This window comes from Dermacentor andersoni, chromosome 1 (genome assembly GCF_023375885.2).
Source record: "Dermacentor andersoni chromosome 1, qqDerAnde1_hic_scaffold, whole genome shotgun sequence".
NCBI lineage: Eukaryota > Metazoa > Arthropoda > Arachnida > Ixodida > Ixodidae > Dermacentor > Dermacentor andersoni.
In genome coordinates, this window is record NC_092814.1 from 72,251,233 (window position 1) to 72,266,840 (window position 15,608).

The window sequence follows — 15,608 nt, forward strand, 5'->3', positions numbered from 1 at the left end:
AATAACAGGCTCGTGGAGGCGAGCGCAAGCAGCAACTGCGTACCGAGGATCCGCCAGCCTACCAAGCCGTCGTTAATGAACCGTCGGGATTAACCCAGTGATAAACACCGAGGCCGCACGCTTCAGCCTCGCTGGTTAACCATCTGTATGGAATGCTTGGGTAGTGATTTTTTTTATTTCCTTCAATTCGTTCTGGTTAACTCAAAAGAAGCCTGTTCAAGGGCGGTATTTTATGATGTGGGTGGGAGCGCATGCAGTCGCCTGGTATTCACCATATTTCGCAGGGTCTATTTATCAGTTGGAAAAAATTGGTACGCAATTTGTACGTCACTGAATATACCACAGTCAGATGTCCCTTGGCTGTGCCTACAAATGGCTTATTGACACTTTGATAATTATGATAGTATGTGTCCAGTTAGATAACTACAATTACCTAATTAAATCTCTTTAACGAAAAATATTACTGGCAGCTACTGCACTGTACTGGAAACAATATGCACTAGGTTTTCTTCGAGTAACGCAATGTTTTTTTTTTTAAATCTTGGTGCAGGATAGTTAATTGGGACACCCTGTATATATTTATGACCTCTACATGCAAGTAACGATGTTCCCATCCCTACTAAGTGGTGTAAATTGTTAGGAGTGTTTTTTAATGAGCCGTTAGCATTGATTATTGGAAAGAGAAGCGATACTGAGACATACGATTCACGTGCATTTCACACACCGTTGATAAAAGATTGCCGAAGGAGCTACAAAGGTCTAGAGGATTTTTTTTTCTTTTTCAGGGTAAAAAAAGCAGGCAAAGCATTTTGACGCGAGGTGAATATACAGCAACATATTCATTCTCTAAGTATAAGCTATCCATACCTTTAGAAAAAATTGTTAATTGGCCTACTTCCTTTTCCTTAAAAATATAATAAACTTTCTCATGTGTATATATAGTTAAATATATTGTTTATGTGCAGGGTGTTTAGAGCGGAAATTGAAAGCAATGTTGAAGTGAGAAAATACGAATGAGGCAGCCGCAACTGGCACTTCTAATGCGCTTGTGCTCCTATTGTCAGGATCTGCAGAAATAAAGTACGAATTAAAATTCGCGCACGTCCTCACCAACAATGATACAGTAAGCTACTAGCCACAACAAAATTTTAAGTGAAAAAGTCGAGGCAAGCCAAAAACCTCAAATGATGTGGGTGACAAAACTCTGGAAAATGCACGTTAGGTGGGGGGGGGGGGGGGGCTCAGCCCCCCCCCCCCTGGAGACCTCCGGAGGGGGCTCGGGCCACGGAGCCTCCCCCCCCCCCCCCACCCCCGGAGTCGGCGCCTATGGGTACCGAGTTCCGAGTTCGTCGCCGGCCGAGCGCTCACTGGGAACAAAACCTTCCGACAATGCACGCGATGGCATCAAGTCCTTTCTGTTTATGCTGGCAATGCAAAGCGGACGCTTCTCTGCTATCGCAGCGTAGGTGTCCACGAAGTCGCCGCGGCTGAAGATGTACTTCACGCTTGCTTCCGAAAGTTATTTTTGCAGCCCATTACAGCAGAGTGGTAGCCCGTCGACCTTGAGTCATCTGACATCGCAGAAGTCCCTTACAAAACACGTTAGAAACGCACTAAATCGCATTTAAACCGCTGTTTTTCCAAGATACCGCTGGGAGAAAAACGAATCGGCACATACCAGTGCGAGAAGAGCGGCGCGGCGTGCTGGTTCGAGTCTACTTTCCTCCTCGCTGACAAAACGGTCTATAGACTACTACAACGGAGCTCTAAGTAGAAGTGCGATGACAAAAAACGTAGTTGAAAACTATGTAATCATTCTGACAGCCTTGGGCACACAGAAATATCCGACAGCAGAGTTTCATACCTCTCCCTGTGAAATTCTCTTGTCGGATATTTCTGTGCGCCCAAGGCTGTCAGAATGATTACATAGTTTTAACTACCTCTTTTGTCATCGCACGTCTAGTTAGAGCTTCGTTGTCGCCTCTATAAGTTTTTTTAAGGCCCTAATGCGGTAAAGGCTTAATCACACCGGCGATTTGAGGAGGTCGCGTGACCATTTGCGACCGGCGAACAAAAAGCGACTGTAGGCGACCGATGCTCACGCCGGCAAGCCCGGGCGAGCGCGACCTGCAAGTCGCAATCCTGAAGGTTATCGTTCTCAGCCAGCACGCCTAGGGATCTACGTAGTTCCCGCGCACTTCGCTGGTTCCGCGTTCAGGCGGAAGCCTCCGGCGAAAAATCGACGCTAGTGGGTGCGGCCGTGCCGCCGTTCGCGATAAGTGTCTGGCCACGCAAGCCGCCTCCTGCCCGAACTCCGCGCACATGACGAGGAGTAATATCGAGAGTAAGTTGTAATTTCTGGTTCGCGTTGGTGTCGGCGTCGGTGCACAATTTTTGTGCTTTCTTTTGCTGCTGTTTAACTTCTTGCGAATGCTACCGCGTACATTCGACACGTTGCTGGAACTGCTGTGCCCGAGCATCACGAGGCAAGACACCAATTAATTCCTGCAGTCGGCGCGGACTTTGTATTTGGTGCGACGCAGGAGGACGCCGGATGAGAACACATGCTAACGTAACTTACGGCGCACCGCTGATCGGTTTAGCAGCTTTTGCGACCACGGTCGCGCGATTGAAATATCGAGCAGCGAGCGACTGGCCCATAATAGTCGATTTTCGAGAAAAGCGACTATTTGGGACCATTTGCGACTGGTCGCTGTGCGACCAACTGGGTCGTGCGACCACTGTCACTGGCCGGTGTGAATGAGCCTTAAGGGGGTTACCAGTGCTACAAGAAAACGCCCTTAAGGATGTAAACATTTTTAGAGTATACCGAACTGTTTTGAATAAGTTCGGGGATCTAGGAGTGGATTGACCTGGGTAAGTGACTGTATACAAGCTGCAAATTCGAGTTTAAAACGGAAAAATGTTAAGCACGCAAGCTTCCGTGTAGCGGGTGGATCTCAGTTTCGTTGCAGACAGCCCAATAGAATACGCAGTTCGCAGGCCAATATTTTTTTCGATATATTAAGTCCACAATATATGCAGTGTCAAATAAATGCCTCGATATAGAAAAGTCCTCTATTACAGAAGCAGTTTTGAGAGAGTATAGGTAAATAAGGAATTGGTTTGTTTTCGGTTAAATATAATTACCATTTTAATGCGCCAAGAGTCATTTGCAAGGACGAGCAGCGAATGAGCACGGGTTTAGGAAAGGTTCTTACGCGAAAGGGATAAATAAATTCAGCCACAAATTGCTTCAGAATGGGGACGGCGGCATTCCAACTGATCGTATAATTTCCTCAAAGTGTTTATGTTGCCCATTGACACCTAATAGCTGACTTATCATCTCTACACTTAAATTTCTTAACAACGTCGTGGAATAATAAAAAAAAAAAACTCAGTGCCCTTCCACTCTGTGAAGGATGACCAACGAAGCTGTGTACGTGGGCCCCTTAATGACGAACTGCACCTCCGCCGCGGACCGGCCCGGTATTGCGTATTGCACTGTTTGCCGTATCAGCCCACGTATAAAAAAAAGTGCTGGCTCTCCCGTAATCGTGAGTAGATGTAAGCATGAAATAGCTACCGGCAAAGCAGATTGGTTGGAGATTATGCGAGCCACAATCTTGGCACTAGCCACCACGTCACACCACACCGCGCCATACTGTGCACTGGTCCATACGGACGCCATAGTTTCCTGTCACAGACAGAACCCCATTGCAAGTATCGCCTCGGTCAAACGGCCGTTCGCGGCGCGTCAAACGCTATCGGCTAGGGTGCTACCGGTGCTGCCGGCGCGCTGGACGCGCCGCGGACCTCACGGACAGCTGGCGTTGACAAGAGCACAGGCAACTCTGTCTCAGCACCAAAAGTTGACAAGTGTATAGTGCCCTGTATCTGCCTTTTGAGCGTCGCTATTGGAAATGACAAATAAAACTTCAGCGTACTAGAAGTTACAGCTTGAGCGATATTCTGAACGAACATTTGGAAGAATGCGGAAGCCATATTTTTGTAACTTGTTTGGAAAGAAACTACCGTATGTAATGCGGTCTTGACTGATTGCCCCCGTTCATCTCGTTTTGTTTTCGCAACTTGTCCGGATGTTTTCTTTTGGGTGCCAGGATAACGGCTCTGGCTTTTGGCTCACGGTAACTTAAAGCTCGCCGACAACGGGAGCTGAAAGCATTTTATGCTTAAAATTGTTCGTCTATACGCGCGGACGTGGTCCACCAGATCCTAGCCGTAGATAGCTTCGCTGTAAAAACTTTGCAAACATTCCACGAGAAAATCACTGTCGTGGGTGACCATTTGTCTACATTAAGTCACGTGGCCTCCGAAGCCCTACAGGGAAGTGTTTAGGGCTCGGTATTATTTTAATTGTCACTAACGACTTGGCATATGGCATTCATCAAGACTAAGTTTCTTTGCCGACGGCCGTACAATTTACCGTGAGGCTTGCGCAGCTTCCGAGCACATCAATCTTCAGAAAAATCTTGAACGCATTCAACCCTGGTACCGTATTTTCTCGTGGTTCTTTTCCAACGAGTCATTTATCATTCGTCTATTCGAGTGGACGGTCCCGGCGACAGCGAATGCGTGACTCCACGCGAACCATCGACGAATAGCTATATAAAATTTGAGATTGAAACGAATCGCTCGTTAGCTGGTTAACTTGCAACCACCTAAGATCTCTGACTTTAAATTGAGAACAGCGTTTGCAAACGCTTCCGGTGGCACAAGTGATCCTTTTCAAGCTTATCTCGCACCACCTCCTATTTATTGTGTCCCCAAAGTACTTTGTTTTATTGGGACGACAAACGTTGCGCTTCCCCTTCATCCTCAGCTTTTCTATCTTCTTGGTGGATGTCTATGTAGGTTTTTCTTCCTTCGTTCATATATAAGTCCTTGATGTTCTTGCAGATACGCTGCATGGCTTGGCAGACATTAGCAGCAAGAAAATGTCAGTAATTTCGCTAGATGGAAGGTGCTAATTAATTTATTGATTATTAACTTGTGTACATGTTGTAATTGCGAAATTGAAGCTGAAGGGTATAGAAAAGTCGTGTCTGCTTAGCAAGAATTCTAAGACTTGTACCCCCTTTCGAGATATCCTTTACCAAAATTTTCTAAGTATGCCTCGGCGTTTCAGTTAAGAATGTCCTGAACTGTTAGAGGCACGCTCTTGGTAAACGGTTCACTGGAAACGCCGATGTATTTCCTAGGAGATTTTAAGGCAGCACATTTCAAAAGTGGTGCTAGTCTTAGGGTTTCTTCCAGTAAGATTACTTCACTACTCCTTATGCCTACAGACACTCCCACAAATAATCTAACCTGTTCAGTCCCTGGAGCCACAAACATAACATTGATTTCGTGATCTTTTTATTTTATTTTCTGCAGGATTTTAGTGAGAACGAAAGTACGTCATCGTTGAGCTACTTTAATTTGTAGATTGCAGAACAATTTTGGAAGTTAAGGTTAACTCCGCGGACGAGTATGACGTTGCTCAGTGCCGTCGAATTCCACCGAACACAAGGACGCTGCAGACGAGTGGCTAGCGGCGTAATTGTTGCAGCTCAAGAACCACGTCATGCTCTTCCGCGTAATCCAGACCGTTGTGTGAATCCGGCTTTAGAGGACACAGTTCGTAGCTGTTTAGTCGTCCGCTATCTTGTTTCTTTCTAGGATGAAGCGTTGCAGCCTAGATTCAAGTTCACTGGCGATGGGATGCGAAGCCCTCGAAAGAAGCGTGAGCATGGCTCTTTATGCGGCGCACCAATGTCATTCGAAGACAGCTGTTCGTCTCAACCCTGCGTAAAGGTTCCTGGCGGTGAAAGCCCATCCCTCCGCCGCGTGCAAAGTGACCCCGCGCTGAACAGCCCCAAAGCAAAGGCAGCAGCTAAGCACAAGCTTGCGTATCTCGAGCCCAACAGCTTTGGCAAGTCCGTCGCTGAGGAAGCCTGCGAACTGTGTCGTGCCTCGCAAGCTGCTGAGGGTCCGTCAGTGCCGATGGAGGCGGAAACAAATTCCGCATTACGCTGTGAAAAACCAGCCGGTAACGATGATGCAACTCCCAAGGAGGAGGTGCGCGCCACGCTAATTGCGGGAGAAAACCGAAAAACGCTCCCCGAGCAGGACGAGCAAAAGCGCCCCGCTTTTGCACCCGGTCAGACAAAACGTAAGCTGGCCTGCCAGAGGTTACACAATTTACAAGAGCACCTTTTTTGTGAAATAATGCGGTCCCGACAAATGACGCCCTCAAATGACTGTCCGGACATCGCATTGGCCGCTATGACTCTCGTTGAAACAATGCTGAGAGCCATTAATTCGCTATTGCAAAAACCAGTTTACAAAGCCAACGCCAGCTTAGACCCGCGCATCGAGATGCAGCCCCTTTTCACTGTCGACAGCGACGCTGTGGATTTGTACACCAAGAAGGACAGTAAAGAACCGCAGTCGGGCGAAGAGACCGAGAACCAGGAGTGCTTGAAAGCGGACGGAGCGTGGTCTGGCAGCTTCGCTTTCGTCGCCACGAGGGAAATTGCGTACGACGATCAGGCAAACCTGGGCTCCATCTGGCTGTCAGAGAGCCAGCGGTGGAAGAAAGCTTTCTTTGAGGTGGCCAACTCACCGCTCAGCTCACTGGTCGCCGTCAACGGGTTCTTCTACAGCGAGGAAAAAAACAACTTCCTCGCGGGTGCAAGGTGAGACGCCGTCGTTTAACTGCGAGCTCTTACACAAGAGCCAACGGCCCCGACGACTTATTAGACAGTTTTAGAATAGTGTTTGCAACCAAACGTACGCGCATTACGTACGTAAAGAAATGGCATTGTACTCACTGCGTATGCTCCTAACATTATTGGGTTTCTGTGGTTTGCGTGCGCTATAATAACGTACGTTATTTTGCAAGTTTCACGTTTTCAATGTTTACGAACGCTAAAAAAATAGCATTGTCGAACATGGCGGCACCTATAGCTCCCGCTTCAGCGTGAATACTCGTGATAGCTACGCTCTCACTCGCGTTGATCGCCAGTAACTATTAAAATTAGCTTTCGCTTTCTCTATACTCACCTGAAAGGTTAATTATGAGCGCATAGCGCGTCCATTTTCTCAGATCGTTCTGCGATTCTGGCACCCTATAGGCCTAACCCGACGCGTCCGCTATCAGCACGATGGTCGCTAATGTACCATCTTGGCTTGGATACGTTTGGCACGAGGCACCAGACGGCGCCCAGACATCTTCTTTACGTCTTTAAGTAAGAGGCGATTGGAGGATTGGTGGAAGAAAAGTATGGAAACGACAAAAAAATGGAGACGTACAAAAGCAAAGTTCGCAATAGGGGATCAGAAAATTTAGTTGTGGGAGTTCGTAGTGTTTTTTTCTTCTTCTTTTTTTCTTGTTTAACCTAGGTAGAACATTAGGCAGTATAATAGCAAGAGCTTGGTGGCGCAACCCACCACCCCTTTCCAAAGGGGACGCTCATAACATCCATTCATCCATACGTTTGCGTTTCCGTACGGTAACCTAAGACTTGAAAGGATGCGCACCATAACGTCCCGCAAAAATGCTTACGTTTAACGTACGTAAGGTGACAAACACTATTCTAAAACTGTATTATGGTGATTTGAGGGCTGTAGTACGGGAAAGCAGTTTTTAACATGGTTTATGACTACCTTTCCATCAGTTACATTTTTATTAAGTCATAACACCTTAAAGCATTAGACAATTGCATTTCGCTCTAGACAACCATTCTTGTTGCCAAAAAATTAATTGTGCAGCTGAAGGCTTTTGACACTATACGATAGGTCGTATACAAACCAAAAAGCCAGGTTAGCGCTCTAAGCTCTCTATTACCGTTATTACAATATCTGAGCAGGCTTCCAGGCAGTAATACATGAGGTCACTCATATCTTCTCTTGCGAACATGCATGGTTGCTTGACCGCTGCCGGCGAGTCGAACGGACGCAGAATGTCATGAGAGCTCTCTTGGCATGTGTGACTGACGTGAATACAACCGTAGGGGTGGTTACAAAGATAATCGTGAATAATGTTATCTGGAAGTTATCTGGTTGGTCGGCCGGTTAGCCATGGTGATTACTGTTCACTGCTGCTTCCCACAGAACCAATGAACGTACGTCCGTACATCTAGGCATCGCCAAGAACGGAAGAGAGGTGCTCCTGAAGAAGATACAGTTTCGCTCAGAGGACTACGTGAGCGCCCTCGGGCGCGTCCGCAACTTCAGAAGACTCGATCTGTACCATGGAAATATCAATGAATCCCACGTACGTACAGGCAGGTGCACTCTTCCTATTATGTTATTCTTCAGGCGTACCTTCATTTAATTTTTCTGTTGCCAGAAAGGCACAGACATTCAATTAGACCTTGAATTGCAGACCACTTCTAATTACGATTAGCATTTGGGGCCTGCTTCATCCAATTTGTCTGTCCATCCGTATCTGTCTGTTCTTGCATTTTTACGCCGTTCTTCAATGCAAAAAAGAAATGAGTTAAAATTTATCCGGAACTGAGCGGATTCGGACCCGCGTCACACGGTTCCTCAAGCACAGAAGGCGGACGCTTTAGCTCTGCGCCATGAATGTCCGCGGGTAGCAAGGGGATAATTCTCAACGCTAGCACGCACTGGCGGGCCACCAGTGCAATTTCGTAGCTTTCAGTGATTTTCCTGTGTGCTTCCCTTCTGTGTGTCGCCGTGCCATTTGCGCTGCCGTTATAACGATGGCGCTTCTGTCTCTCTCCTTTTTTCCTATTTCCCTGCTTCTTGTTCTGCTTTGCGCCAGGAACAATATTTTGTAAGTTATAGTGAACGTCAACCAACTCGCCTAGTTTTACACCTTACTGCAATCTCGTAGGCCGCGCAGAAGGAGTGGGTCTACTAAGTCAGAGGTACATCGCGCGCGCGCCGCTAGTAGCGTAGCGTGTCCAGAGGGAATACCGAGGGAGAAGCCCAGCTGCAACGCACGGCCAATGCATGACGCGTTTCGGTGGTGGTATGTCGCTACATTGCTTGAACGCTAATCTCATTAACATCGACAGTCATTGTGAGATGCGCTCTGCCGGATTTCTTTCAGATATTTCTTATGTCCTTCAGTACTACTGGTTACCAGCTCAAGCGGCAAATATACGTGTCACTTTATGATTTAAAAAAAAAATTAAAATTAGGAAAGAATTGCGCAGGAACTATAGACGATGATTGTCAATGTGAGCGAGTAGCTAAACGCGTCTAGGAAGCTATTCGATGTTTAGAAGAATGGTTAGCTTGGAGGCGTATAGTGATTGCAGTGATGATATTTAGGTAGCTTTTGTTGTTTGATTGTGTAATTGCGTAAAGAGAGCGCCAATAACCAAATGATCTGAAGCGGTAGTATAGGTAGCTGTACATATACGCTGCTTCGTCATATGTGTCATGTCTCCAGGGGGGTGAGCGCCGGTGTGGAAGGCGACTGCCATCCTCCTTTTCCGCCACCAGGACCCTCCACAGTAGCATAGGACAGTGGTAGAAGAGGAGGGCTGTCCTTCTTGAACACTCCACCACAGCATCTGAACCTTCAGACGCCTCAAAGCTCTATCGCTGCAGCACGTGCGCCTCAAAGAGCTGTAATAGGAGTCAACGCTGCCCTGAAACTCGGTGGCGCGAGAACACGCGCCCTCTGCACCGGCGCCATTTTATCTACGGTGGAAGCCCGACCACCACCGATCACCTCGAAAATGGGCGAAAGCGCCAAGGAAAGCTATTCGCTTTAAACGCATGGTGCCCGCTGTTGCAGAGGGGCTCTGGAATCCCAGCGGCCTTGGGCTTGATCAGGTCGATCAGCGCAGAAGGCCGAGGCAGAGACGAGGCGACGTAACGAACAACATGCTTAATTACATCGCTAGATACAGAGTGATCAGTTCGACAAGCAGCTCGCAACCAATAGCGAATTGGTGAAGGCTCAGTGTCGCTGGCAATAGGCACTGTAGAACAGGAACGGTCACATGTCCGTGCTCGCGGCCTGGCGCGGCCGTCTTGATGTTGACGCGAGTCAGACGTTGCTTGAGTCGGAAGAAGAGGCGCCGCACTGGTGCACACACACGCACAGACGCCGATGCACGTGGGAGCGTTTACGCTCTATATAGAACACTAGGCTTTAAACTCGTTGCAAGGCAGGTATGGGTTTCCAGAAAAAGTTCCCCGAAAATCGGTTTGCCCTCGACGCGGAAATGCAACAAATCGCCACGTACTAGGTTAATCTTATGCGACCCATAACAAGCATTTGCCCCCTGCTGTTGGATAAATCATTATTGAAACCGGACTGAGTTGCATCTATCAGGTGGCCGTCGATGTTTCTGCAAAGGCTAACAGAACTTGCACAATATAAAACAGAAACGCGCAACTCCATCCCTTACGTAATAGCCCTAACATAGGGGTTTAAGGAAATAAAAGCCTAACTGTACCCATTACGATTTCTTTCCAAGGGTTTCTTTTTTCCTGTGATGTTTATGTTGCTCGTGTTCGGATTACGCGAGCAAGCGTCTATTGCGCCACTTTCAAACTTGACCCGTGGCCGGCTCTTTTCAGGTAACATGGAAGAGCTCTTCTGCGCTTGTCTACGTGCTGTGGCACCCGCAGGACAGAAACTTGGAACAGTACATGGCAATGCTTCGCGAGCACAAGTTCCCCCTGGTGAAGTGGGGCAGGACAGCCATGGGGCAACTGCTGGATGCCCTCGCCTTCCTCCATACAAGAAAGGAGCCCATCGTGCACGGTCGTCTCAAGGTGAGCGTCGCGAGTGCTGCGCTTATGTGCATATATGCTTGTTCGCAGCTAACAGCCGTTAACGCCGCGTCTTGCGCCAACCTTGTCCGCCGCGCTGAATGTCCGTAAGAGAAAACTCTTTTGGTCAGCTGCCATCCTCCTTGTCCCGCGCATTACGGACCTTTCTCCGCGTTACATTGTTACGATTGTCCCCGAAACAACGAGCCGCTCGTCATATACTTTCGGAACTCCTGCAGGATTGCCTACAACAGGTGCGCACCTTTTTATTCAGAGAACCGCTTTTTTTATACGGCATTAGCTTTTAGCGAGGCTTATATCGCAGCACTCAATACCACCGGATTGTCTCTGTGGAGAGTAACCACAAACTAGCCGTCTTGTCCTAGTTGACATGCGCAGAAGAATGCCGGTGATGGTTAGATTTGACTTTCCGCGAAGACGCAATCTAAGGGTTGCGGGCGTCGCTACGAGGAAATTGACTGCGGCGGACAGCGTAGCTGTCTGGCTTTACCGTCAAAGTGACGAACCGGTGCACACACTTGTATGTGCTGTCGACTTACCCGGCAACCACAATTACCCGCCGTCGCCATGCCTCCGAAACCCAAGCCACCACTCGAGATGAAAATGGCCTGCAAAAATGCCTAAACGGCCTTTCATATCGCACGTACCTCTCTTACATCCGGTAGGTCAGGTTGAACTCCTTTATGTGATACCAGAAGTACGACGCTTTCACGCACCGCATCGTAGCCTCGACGCCATCTCCGTGTGAACGAACAAGTCATCATCACCACCACTCAGGGCGGACACTTGAATGCTTATTCGCCGACGTTTCATCACTGCAACCAGCGGCATAATCGTGGTTCGCTGTCTGTAACATATGCAACAGTAATGCAACAGTAATGGGCCTCGCCGCTGGTCCTGGCCTCAGTTTTTTGCGTCAGCTAGTAAAGACGTCATCGTTGTTTATTCTAGCGGATGTTCTTAAAGATCTATAATAAAGTTCTGAGCATGAATGAACTGTTCTGTCAAGCGATGCCCAGTCGCGTTTAAAAAAATGCTGGACAGCCGACTACTTGTTCACGCTACAATAGATGACGTAATACGCAACTGAAGCGCTAAGCAGAAGAGGACAAGGGGAAGGGAGGGTTATGTGTGCATCCCTTTCCTTGGCCTCGTCTCTCAAGGGCTTCAGCTGCTTTTTTTTATTTATAGTCGCGTATGGCAAACACTTTATTTGGTTACTGTGCGTCCCGCAATTTGGAGCGAGATAAATCTAGAAGCAGCTTGGCCATCACTTGAAAAAGCACGCGCATTTAAAGAATGGTACGACCTTGTAAAGCTACACGTCGCAGTAGCCCGGTGGTTATGGCATTCCGCTGCTGAGCTCGAGGTTGCAGGATGAATCCCGGCCGCGGCGGCGGAATTTTGAAAATACGCTCGTGTACCTAGAACTAGGCGCACGTTAAAGAGCCCCAGGTGGTTAAAATTATTCTGGTGTCTCCTATTATACGGTGTTAGATGGTGGTTCTGGCACGTAAAAGTCCAGGATATAGTTTTTAACAATGTAGAAAGAAAATTGAGCATGGCATTTTTGTTATATACTTGCAGCAGAACTCTGTGTATGAATTTGGTACGATCCATTCAAAAGCATTGAAATATATTCTAAAAAAGCTTATCTAATTTTACGAAGCCATGCTTTTTTTTTGTTCTTCATAGTTGCACTTCTCGTGAAATTCAGCATTCTCGACGTGTTTTCGATGTAAGCTTTGACACTTACTCTCGCAATTTTTGCAGCCCTCAAATATTCTAGTTTCGCCTAAAGGAACCTTGCTGCTCTCAGACCTAGCGCCCCCTGGAGTGTTGCCAAGCATTCCCCTCGGTGTCGTCAGTTCCAGTCTGTACGGGTCGCCGAGGAAAAGTAAGTGAACACACTTTTTTCTTTTTCATCTTTTCTGCTACTTCATATTGTGTTTATTCTGCTTGGCACTGCTTTTGAGCAATGTGTCAAGCTACCGCAAGCAATGTTACGCCGACGGAATGAAGTTCGTATACGCATTCGTCCTCATTAGTCGTAAGAAGAGCTATGTGCTCAGGCTTCTGCTTGTTTCTTTTTTCTTGTATTTTTTTTCTTTTTGCCATCCCCTCTCAAGGCATCAATTTGCGAAGAGCGCCCTTTTATGGCGATCGCACAATATTCTTCGCCGACACAGCTACTTCTTTGCGTTACCTCCGGTTATATCGTTGTCTATGTGTTGGTTTATATCGTAACACTGTTTTATGAGCAGCGCCCCAAACATAGAACAAAAAAAAATAGTTTTCCTGTGTGTAAAGCAAGCCTAAAAATACAGTGAAATCTCGTCAAAACTATCTTCACGGAAACCGGAAAATAAAATGAATCAGAAAATTGTATTATCCAGAGCGAGCTCCTAGAAGCATGAATATAGGCGTACTTGATGACAAACTAAATAGCAAAGGTTTCTGTGGCGTCGAGTGATACTGCTCCGCAAAACACGTCATGCGGAGCAGCATCCCTCGATGCCACACAGACCTTTATTCGACAGTGTTGAAATAGCTCGTCAGTTCGCGCTGAACTTTAGTCTTTTTAATGTGCGTAAAGAAGTTCTTCTGGAAGTTAAAAAAAAAGAATTCGCCATTTCGTTACTCAACTGAGCAGCGGCGCGCCGCCAGTAGGTGTGGCCGCACTGCCCAGGCATCGTTTTACCACCGCCGGTGCGCCGCGGGCGTTTTTCATGCAGTGTGGCTGGCGCTTAACACGTTGTTCATGAATAGTCGGAATGTTATTTAAGCTAGTCCACTGGAATATAAAGCTATCAGTTTTAGAAAAAAGCCGGCAGATCCCACGCACTATCGGAATCGATGTTATGTGAAGCAGTGTGCGCGGAACCTACTAATAACGAAACGAACGCGAGAGCACCAAGGCGTAGGCGGCTGTTTCATAACCCAGGTAGCACAAAAGAGATACGTAACGTTTTCGTAGCGTTTATCCAAGACGATAAAAACGGGTTAAAGAAGACACGAATGAGAGAACTTCGGCGGGAAAACGTCGTATATCTCTGCTAATGTCCGGCTTAATTACTTTCTTGAGACGATCTAGAACAGGTCTGCAAGACGTATTCGAAAAGCTGGTCTAGAAATAGGATTGGGAAAGACACAAGTAATCCCTTTGGCAAAATTATTCGTAACCAATTTCTAAACGTTTTTAGGACGTTATCAAAAAGCTGGTCTAGAAGCGGTCTTGAAAGGTTTACAATCATCTGAAGCTAATTTTTGCGGGTGACGGGCGCGATCAGACATCGTTGTTCAAAACACGCGTTTAGTTTCGCCTCACGCGACTGGCCTATGCCGCGCAGACGTCGCCAGCCGCACCCGTTAGCACGGCCTAGGCCAATCGCGTGAGGTGAAACTGATCGGGCGTTTCGAACAACGATCTCCAATCGCGCCCCGGATGAGTAGAAGCGTCGGTGTTGACTGTAAGAGCCACGGCGCAGTGCCAAGCACTGTTCCCCGCATGGCCGGCGCATCCTCTACCAAGTCGCACGAAAATGAGCCTGTTAGGAATAATAAATCCTTAATACCGCCTTTAGTAAGCTACGATGCTTACAACCACAATGGGAATGACATCCTGCAAAGAACAAATAGCCACGTCTTGGCAGGTGGCCAGACCAAGCCCTTCATGCCAAGAGTGCATGAAATGGGAACATTGTGACAAAGCAAAAACACTTTATTAAAATGTAATGCTTATGCAAGGTTCGAACAAACTGTGTGAGAAATGCAAATAGAAGTAAAGGTACATCAACAATGACAAAAGTCGCAGAAAAGATTCGTAATGAACTCGAAAGTGAACATTCACTAGCACATAAACAAAATTCCAAGTACACATACAAAAATGAACAGAAGAACCTGGAGTGTACTAAAGTGTCTAATTTATCATAGTAAAGTGCACGTGCTATTAGATGGACTAGAGTTATGCAGAAGTGACATCGGAGCGAATGGAAGAAGTAGATTGAAAAATGCAAGAGTATGAATCGGATGGTAACTGCCTCCAAGTAATGTTACCTATCAGCTAGAAGCTTGAAAAGAGCACAAAAAGAAATACCACCGCATACCGTACCTGTGACAGAAATAAAAAAATGGGAACAATGCAAAATTGGAAATATTGCCTTTAGGATATATCAAAGAAGGTAATGGCGAGAAAAAATAACCATACAATAAAAAAGAAAAAAGTGAAATTAGTACAGAGTACTTAAACGGGGGATTCAGTGTAACAAGTGAACACTACTGTAGTACAACGAACGATGAGACAGTAATGCTGCATCTTGCCACTCCAGAACGTGAGAAATGAATATGCAAGCCTCATATTAGAAACTTACATAAACATGGAAATAAACTGGAATGCACTGGAAGCTGCATTTGTGTAACAAAGGAAGCAATGGTCATAATAAATAGTATGTGTTTTATCTAAAAAGCCCTTTACAAGAGGCAAAGTTGTACCTCTCTGGCAAAAACAAAGTTGCAACGAATAATTTGCAAACCAGCAAATACATTAATTAGCACACTGACATGTCACACTTTGCGCACATCTCCAGTCTCCTAAAGTAAAAAAAAGCACTCTGAATGAGAAAAACGTTTAACACATGTAGCCCAGAGCAAATTCCTTGCCAGTTCACTCACACTTTCACATCCAAAAACATTTGCCACAAAGTCCAGGCACAGTTCCACTGATGTTTACCAATTCACCCCCACTTTCACGTCCAAAAATATTTGGCACACAGTCCAGGCAGAGCTTCATAGATAAACAGCTTGAGAGCACCCTACTG

The 15,608-nt window shown here is 46.7% G+C and overlaps 1 protein-coding gene across 1 annotated transcript in view; it reads left to right on the plus strand.

Annotated features, from left to right (window-relative positions):
* LOC126546025 (uncharacterized) overlaps positions 1 to 15,608 on the plus strand; it is a 57,301-nt gene that overhangs the window by 7,450 nt on the left and 34,243 nt on the right. The window contains exons 3-6 of the mRNA XM_055061606.2: positions 5,683 to 6,701; positions 8,119 to 8,281; positions 10,576 to 10,773; positions 12,565 to 12,688. Coding sequence (XP_054917581.2) covers positions 5,683 to 6,701; positions 8,119 to 8,281; positions 10,576 to 10,773; positions 12,565 to 12,688 — 1,504 coding nt within the window. The remainder of the gene's footprint in view (positions 1 to 5,682; positions 6,702 to 8,118; positions 8,282 to 10,575; positions 10,774 to 12,564; positions 12,689 to 15,608) is intronic.